The following is a 9,041-nucleotide window of genomic DNA, read 5'->3' on the forward strand; positions in this document are numbered from 1 at the left end:
ATTAGTTAGGGATCTTTTACAATGGAAATTAAGAGTTTAAGACCCATTATGAACATCGCCTACATACCTTCTAAACTCTATTATACACATACTCATCGACCCAAAGCCACATGGATACTTTAATTTCAGTTTTTTCAACATTTATTCGATGATTTAAATTGTTCTCATCAAATTGTTAAGGTGATTAATAATTTTAGATAATCATTAGTGAGATAGTAACTACCTGTCACCTGTTGTTGAGGTCATGGTAGTTACCAATTATCGAAATGAGTGATAGATGGGTAATGGAAAAGAGAGATATGTTTGGTCTTCCCATATTCAAAATACACATAACTACTACTTTCAACTATAACTCATTATCATCCACCCTTTCTTTCAATAATGTCCATGCACATGTTTCTATTCTTCCACAAACTATTATTATTTACAAAATATCCATTTTCATAATGCACATAACTTACTATTGCAATTGTAACTCATTATCATCCACCCTTGCTTTCAACAATGTCCATTCACATGTTGCTCATCATGTCACCTCAGTTTCACAGTCAACGTCTTATAATTTGCAGTGAATCTCATTTTCACCCATCTTAAACCAAAGTGAGATATGTATTTTAGGGTTATTTATAGTCAGTTATTTAATAGACAGATGTGAAGGCTGGTTTTTGTTTCTGATAGACCAGATGTGGGCAGTTGTAACTCACTAGACACTTCAAAATAATGAACAAAAACATGTTCACATAAACAAAAAAAACTACATGGATAATGGATAACCTCTACATGACATTACTATTATTTACAAAATGGCCATATTCAAAATACACATAACTGATAATTTCAAGTAGAACTCATTATCATCCACCCTTGCTTTCAATAATGTCCATTCACATGTTGCTATTCTTCCACTTGCTACTATTATTTACAAAATATCCATATTAAAAATACACATAACTAATACTTTCAACTATAACTCATTATCATCCACCCTTTCTTTCAACAATGTCCATTCACATGTCGCTATTCTTCCACAAACTATTATTATTTACAAAATATCCATTTTCAGAATACACATAACTAACTATTGCAATTGTAACTCATTATTATCCACCCTTGCTTTCAACAATGTCCATTAACATGTCGCTATTCTTCCCCACTCTATGCCTTACGACGTTTCCTTTGCAACATAAGGTGCAAATGCTAGTTTTAAATTTTCAACTTTCCTAACTCTGGAATGTTTAAGTAACATTGTGTCTTTCATATTATACAATAATGGATGTGAATTATAAGAATGATTTAGGGTTCAATGTCATTTCTTTCTTTGTTTTCTTGGGGTATATAAATGCTAAAATTACCTTTATTTTTGTCGACTCTCACATATTTTTTGATATGGTGTATCTTTTCACAACATAAATTCTATTACAATCTTATGCCTAGAGAATCCTATCACTATATTTGCATATCCATTATTTAAGTTTCACTCATCGTAACCTTCCAAGATAACTTTCAACACCTTATCTTCTTGAATCACCAATTGAATTCATGTGTTAAGTGCATTTTTTATCCTTGTTGATATGATAATTAGCATGACTTTTGATACCCATATTTAATGTGTTTGGATCTCACATTCATTATAATTTCATTCCTTTGTTATCTTTACTCTTCACTCTTCAAGAATAAAACAATTAGTCATGGGTTATGTGTGTATATTGTAATGGAATTACAAATTTATTAGCTAGATTCACTACAAATGTGTGGTGCAATAATAATTTTACATAGAAAACAATAGAGATCCACTAAAACCAAGGAATCAGATCATCATTATTTCTTTGTATTCGTATAATATTCCCTCTCTCTGAAAGCATATAACACACTGAAAAATATAACATGGTTATAACATTGCTATCTAATATTTTCTTATTATTTTAGAATATTTGTTGGTGCGTCAACCACTTAGTATGTAATTCATAGAATCCACATTATAAAAATAGATACTTAGGACAAAATCAAATAATTAATACTTGAATATAAATCTCTCAACAATCCACTAATCTTGTATAGGTTTGGTCAAGCTCATAGTAAACATAATGCATATTTTTTCTTTGTTTCACACTAGACTATGTCAATGATTTTGTTTGCAATGAAAAACATTAATAATATTATTGATAACATGTATGTTCTTGATTAATTTTATGTTTGAACCTGCACAAAATGGACTTTGTCAATATAACAAAACCGAAAATTAGAATCACAATAGTAAGAATTGTGATCTTCTATTGATTTAATTTTCTCAATCATCAATTGATTACTATGTCCATTCTCCTCCTCCCAACTTTGTAGATCTTTATATATCACACACTTCACTTTCTTCTTATTCTTCCTCAAAACATTGGCATTACTGTGACTATACTTTAAGTTTCAAATACGTGGGAATGGTTTTCATATATCTTTCCCTCTTCTTTAATGAAAGGCCAAGAGTAATGAGATGTATCCTTTACAACCTTAATGCTTGCAAAAATAATTTTGATACTTAGGTGGGATTCTTATATAATATATAAAGAAGATAACATAATTCATGTTATCATGAGATCTATGCAATAGGAATTATGCTCTAAATACACCATGACTTGCATTTTTTTCCATGGTTTGAGAGACAAACAATCAATATCCTCACTAAGAATAACATATTTAGTGTTCATGATGCATAATTTCCTTCCACTTTGTGTTCGATTTACCTTAGTAATTATAGAGGTCTTAGCCTAGATCCTACATAATAAGAAATGGATGACTCATACAAGAATATCATGTTCCTAGAACACTAGAAATAATAAAGATTATCTTCATGGCTCTTGTACTTTTTTGATAGAATTACCACCCTTCAATAAAGTCCTTAAGCTCTATGCCAATATATTTTTTCTAATGAGATTTACAACAAACATGACTCCTATTGTTAAGCATGATTGTGACATGCTTGAGATATTGAAATGAAATGAAATGAAATTATTTTAACATCCACGAGGCTAAAATGGAATATGGGACAGATTCCTTCTCCATTTGTTTCTTGTATTCGGCCCTTTTCCTGTGAGGTCTCACAATAAATGCTTCGAGCTTCTCAACAAACCCCTTGAATAAATTATTTGAAGAGCTAGCTGCTAGAATATTTTCATAACTTTCTCTGACGTCTTTCTGTTTCCACTTTTCTAAAAGAGAAAAAAATACACTCTTTTTTTTATTACAGAGGAATCGAGAACTGGAGCAGCCTCGCAACTCGCGTAACACGGGGTCGATTCTGACCGCTACCACTATAACCCCTGGGAACTACACCCACCCCTCTCCACAGCTCCGGGCTAGTCCGGGGATTTGAACTTGTGACCTTCAGTATGGAGCCCGCCTTTCTAACGAACTTCACCGCATTGTCATTACCAACTCGCCTACCCCCGTGGGGCTAAAAATACATACTCTTTCATTCCACACTTGTTTTGGCATTTTCCAATTCCCTCTTTCACAATGGAGTTGATGAGAATGAGTCCTTAATTAAACCATTTAAGAACTTTGGATCTCAAAGAAGTATTGACCCCTATGTACGCTTTTTGTGGATTATTATGAGTGGGATTAAACTCTTCAATATAGTACTTCTTCTTTCTCCCTAGCTCCTTCTCCCATGTACATTTGCGGAACTCATCCACAACAAAAGTCCTCATCTCTTTACTAATTGTGGGACACATGCTCAAACAAATATCCCATTTACTAAACCATTTGTTATTTTTCCACATCCAAGTCTTCTTTCTTTTCCACAATATGTCATTAAATACAACCTTAAGCCATCTTCCCTCTTACGTTTGCTCAATTTTTTCAAATACCTTATGACTGGCACCATAGCAATTGCTTCTTCCATTTCCTCGAATTTTTTTAAAAACCTTATGACTCGCACCATAGAAATTGCTTCAACAGGAGCGACCCCTGTTTCACTTAACAAGATATCATAAGGAACTGCACTTTTAAGTTTGAATTTATTTGTAATTAAAAGCTTCTGAATTTTCTCAATTTTGTTCCAGTTCATCTCGAATATATTGGTGGCCCACAATTCACAAGTGTATAGAATCACCATAATGCTCAATTATCATATAGATACACAAAACAAATCCTCTCTAATATGAGTGTCGCAAAAAAGTTTCATTATTACATCCCACCAAAATCTTTGCATTGTTATTTTGAATACATTAAAAATTCTTTAAAAAAAATAAATACAGTTTAGCATTAATGATTATTTATTTATTTATTAATTGAGCATTAATGATTTTTATTTTTATTTATTAGTTTTTAACATGGTAAAAAGGAATATTTAAAATAAATCTATTTTAAAATATTTATTTAATTTACTCTTCTCAATTATATGATGATGGTGGTGGTGGTGGTGGTTAATGTCCACTGAGACCAAATTGGTCTATCGGACCTATAATTTTCTTATATATATATATATATATATAATATACTCTTCAACTTAAAATAAAAAATAACTTTCCAAATTCAATCTCTATTTACTATAATTATTTTATTTATATTTTACTCATTTATAATAAACTATGATACAACACATTTTATACGGTGGCTCTACCAAAAATTAGAAAAAATAGATAAATAACTTTAGAGTTAAAGTCAAATAACAAAATTTGTACAAAACAATTTACTATAATTATTTTATTTATGTTTTACTCATTTATAATCAACTATGATACAACACATTTTATACGCCCGCTCTACCCAAAATTAGAAAGCATAGATAAATAACTTTAGAGTTAAAGTCAAATAACAAAATTTGTACAAAACAACTAACCTAACTTGGAATGTACTTCGTCACAAACTACACCTCTCTTTACTTTATTAATATTACTTTGATAACTAAAATTGTCTTCAACTTCTCATAGAATTATCTTTATAATATGACACCAAATAAAACAACACAAAAGTTAACCCATGAATTATAAATTTTAAATAAAAGATTATATTCTTTCCTTTTATCAATCGTAACCAAAAGGAAGCCCAGTGTCCGCAAATATGAGATAGTAATTAAAAATAAATAAAAAATAAAATATGTCCCTCATTTGTAAGTATTATATTTAGATTATTTTTAAATATTATATTTATATGTTTTTTGAATTTTATATTTACCTTAATCAATATTAAAATTTATGGTACATCTTCACTAGGAAGATAACGATAAATTTTGTTGTGAAATAAAAATACTTTCTTCAAAAAATTTATTTAGTAGTTGTAAAGAACTTTTTACTATGCCAATCATCTGAACTCTATGCAGTTTGACCATGGAATGAGAGTGTAAGATGACGAACACATATTCCAGATACCAATAATAAAGTGTAAAGTGTAGTATAATTATTTTATGTTTTGTTATATATATATTTGTGTATATTGGGCGTAGATTTTGTAACTATAAATATTTTATAGTTTAATTATTTGATTTTTTAATTTGTATTTTGCTTTAAATTTGATAAAATTTAATTATTTGATTTTTTTTGTTTTTTATAGTTAATTTTATTTAAATTTAATAAAAAATAAATAAAAATGGTAAATTTTTAATTTCCAATTTATAAACTTTAATTATTCTAAAAAAAATTCAAAATATTCACTATATTTAAATACATGTGAAAATACATCTGAATAAATAAAAGTTGAATAACAAAAATTCATAATCATATATTTTTTAACAAACCAATTCTAGCCTTGGAAAATTGAAAAAACAGATGATGAGATTGCACCCAAATATGAGTATATAGTGTGACAATGATCACGGTTATACATTAAATATTAAATATGGCATGTTAACTTAAGTTAAAAGGCGTCGTTAATATTCCATAGACACCCTCTGCAAGAGAGTATTTTGGAGCCTCGGTTATAGACTGCCATATTGTTATTTGACTTTCAAACAATTTGTGTTCAACCATTCAATGCCATCTGGATCATAGGTTACAGACAGCCACATTGTTATTTGACTTTCAAACCATTTGTGTTCAACCATTCATGCCCTCTGGGTCCTAGGTTATATTTTCATTTGACTTTCAAACCATTTGCACTCAACCATTCAATGCTCTGTGACTCCTAGGTCACAGACGGCCATATTGTCATTTGACCTTCAAATCATTGGCGTTCAACCAACCATTCAATGCCCTTATGTAACTAACTGCACCATGAAATCATTCCACCGTGAGCTTGCAGCTATTCAGTTATACTCATCACTATTTTCTTGATCATGGCATTTCTAGGTGCTTTATAAATTGAGAATTGGGATAGTGATCTATTCACATATCTTGGAGAGCCCATTGTAGTTTCGTTGTTCTCGTTGCAGCAACAAAGTAGCGGGTTAAAGGCAACTACGGAAAAATATCTCCTGCAGATCAGACGCGGTCCCTCCATTCGCACAATATGAATTCCCAAAAGCACTGGCCCAGAATGTTCCTGAAATCAAAGTCCTCTAATCAATTGCCAGAAACTTCTAATTTTTTAGCGATGAGGCCACCATATTCTGAAGGTCGGCAATATTTCTCTCTTGCACGTCCAAACTAAATCAAGCTCGTTCAGATGCCGTGTAGATATAATGATGAATCTACATCGAGATTGAAAAGCGTCTATCTTTTGTTCTCTATGTGATTTAAAAAAAAAATCTAAACCTTATATCATAAATCAAATCACATCACATCACAGAAACATAAATTTTAAGATATAATACTATTTCATTCCCAGAAGTATACTATTTCAGAACTATACTATTTCATTCCTCGAAGTATAAAATTTAAGATATATTACTATTTTATAAAATTTAAGAAATAATACTGTCTCTGTCATGCTTACTTTTGCGTAAACAAATATAGTACTTTCTCGGTCATCAGATTAATATAGATAGTGCCATAGGGATCGCAGCTAGCTTGATTAATCAAACTGTAATAGTATAATGTTAAGGTTGGGGAATGATATAATAGTTTGATCAATGTTGTTGTAATGGTTCGGTATCTATAGATATTGCAATAGCAAATAGCAGTTAGTCATTCGTTAAATTATAATATTTTGATAAATATTATTCTAATTCTTTTTGAGTATATGAATATGGTTTTGTTGCTTTAAAGTTTTATTCATTTTTAAGGGTATATTTTGGGATAAAAACGGGTAACAATAATCTTACAACTTTTTTTACAAAATAAAAAGCTATTTTTTTCCAAGAGTTTTAAATTATTGCGCCATGTTAATTAAAATTTACAAGTACAGTGAAGATTAAGTTTTGATAGAATTTCAGACAGTCATATACCATTAGTTTTGATAGAGATTTGACATTAGTATTCATAAATATTTTTTCCATGCAGCAGGTGCATTGTCAAGTAATTGTTTGCAGGAGAAGGAAACGAGCATGTCCAAAACAAAGTCAAGATGGCATCCAAAACCAGAGCAGATCCAGATCCTGGAAGATACATTCAATTCTGGCATGGTGAACCCTCCCAGAGAAGAAATAAAAAGGATCAGAGCTCGGCTCGAAGAATTCGGGCAAGTTGGTGATGTAAATGTATTCTACTGGTTCCAGAATAAAAAGTCCAGAGTAAAGCGAAAGCGACATGTCCAAGATGCGCAAATGTCTGAACCTTGCCCCAAGGTTGCAAAGACCACATCTTCAACTGCATCAACATCAACAACATCAACGTCAACATCAGTTAAGTCTAAACATATAACGGTTGGAAATCAAACCCCCTCATCTTCTAGTGTGCCAGTATCTTCATTGCCCGGGAACCATTACGAGACGCACGTGAACCAAGAAATGAGCAGTACTCAATGCAGTAACATGCAAGCATTTGGAGGGGCGGGAACAACAGGAAGCAGCGGAATTTTGAATGAAGGTACATAGGCATTGATACTAGTGGAATAGTGTTGTTACCATGTCTTACTTTTAAGCTGCCAACGTATCATATACCCTTATTCAAATGCATATATTTGTGCTTTGTTGTGACTACATTGTTTTCATGTCCATGTCTAATATTAAGCTCGGTCTGCAGGAGGTGTGCAGGAGGACTCCATGACTAACGGTAACCGATCAATAACTGTATTCATCAATGACATTCCAATGGAAGTCCCCAAGGAGGCCCTGAACTTCAGGGTTTTCTTCGGAGATGATGCACTTTTACTCCATTCCTCTGGCGAGTCGGTGCTAGTGAATGAATGGGGATTCACCTTGGAAGGCCTGGAGCATGGAGCTAAATATTTCTTGGTATGCTATACATATTCCTTATGCTCATTTATATGGAATCAGTCTTAGTATAATTAAGTCTCAAAAAATTAAATAAATATAGAAGTTTATTGCTCTGATCTGAGTGCCCACGGGGCTTTGGATTGACGGTGAATGGGTGTGCTGTTAAGACACTCCTTGTGATAGGTCACCGGTTCAAATCCCCGTAGGTACTTAGTTTAGATTAGTCTTAAACTAGAAAAAAAAAAAAAAAAAAAATTGCTCTGATCTGAGTGGCCTTATGGGTAAGTTTTTATTCTATTTTTGCAGCTATGAAGGCAATTTTATCACTGGTGGATCTGCTGCTTCCTTTGTTCAGCTTCTTGTTGAACACTACTGTTTTTGCAGCAAAATTCAGCTTCTTGTTGAACACGGTTGCTTTCGCAGCAAAATTCTATGTTACCATTACCTTCCAAACTTGAGATTTGATATATCGAGGCTATATTTTATTTATTTATAACTTGATATTTTATATTGCATAGTACAAAAGAAAAGGCCTGTTGCACTGTACTGAAGTAGTTTAAATCACTTTTGTTTCTATGGAATTCCTGAGGATCACGGGGCCCAAAACTGGGTGGCTCACGTGCTAGTTTCTATGCACTTGAACGATCAGTTTCTATGCATGGTTACAAGCAGAGGAAACACTTCAGTCGCATAAGTTTAAATTATCCACCTTCCACATGCTTTAAATTCCTTGGAAACTTTTTTGAACTTTGAAGTAAAATCAGTAAGGGATAATATAGAATATTATATTATACTATTA

At 31.7% G+C, this 9,041-nt stretch overlaps 1 protein-coding gene across 1 annotated transcript; it reads left to right on the forward strand.

Moving 5' to 3' along the window:
* Positions 1–6,378: 6,378 nt before the first annotated feature.
* LOC149159123 (WUSCHEL-related homeobox 12-like) lies at positions 6,379–8,700 on the forward strand. Its single transcript, XM_089434190.1, has 4 exons — positions 6,379–6,541; positions 7,371–7,892; positions 8,049–8,260; positions 8,557–8,700. Exons 1-4 carry the CDS (start codon positions 6,436–6,438, stop codon positions 8,698–8,700), a joined length of 984 nt encoding a protein of 327 aa, XP_089290316.1. The 5' UTR covers positions 6,379–6,435.
* Positions 8,701–9,041: the final 341 nt, after the last annotated feature.

Source organism: Pinus tabuliformis, chromosome 5_2, assembly GCF_031772625.1.
Source record: "Pinus tabuliformis cultivar Carrire ecotype Pingquan chromosome 5_2, CPIR1, whole genome shotgun sequence".
Lineage (NCBI taxonomy): Eukaryota > Viridiplantae > Streptophyta > Pinopsida > Pinales > Pinaceae > Pinus > Pinus tabuliformis.

Bases quoted from the DNA above. Each gene is read 5' to 3' on its own strand.
- LOC149159123 (XM_089434190.1), top strand. From the start codon at position 6,436: ATGAATTCCCAAAAGCACTGGCCCAGAATGTTCCTGAAATCAAAGTCC. The intron at 7,893-8,048 runs GTACATAGGCAT...CTCGGTCTGCAG, and splicing joins CAGCGGAATTTTGAATGAAG to GAGGTGTGCAGGAGGACTCC. The intron at 8,261-8,556 runs GTATGCTATACA...GCAGCTATGAAG, and splicing joins ATGGAGCTAAATATTTCTTG to GCAATTTTATCACTGGTGGA.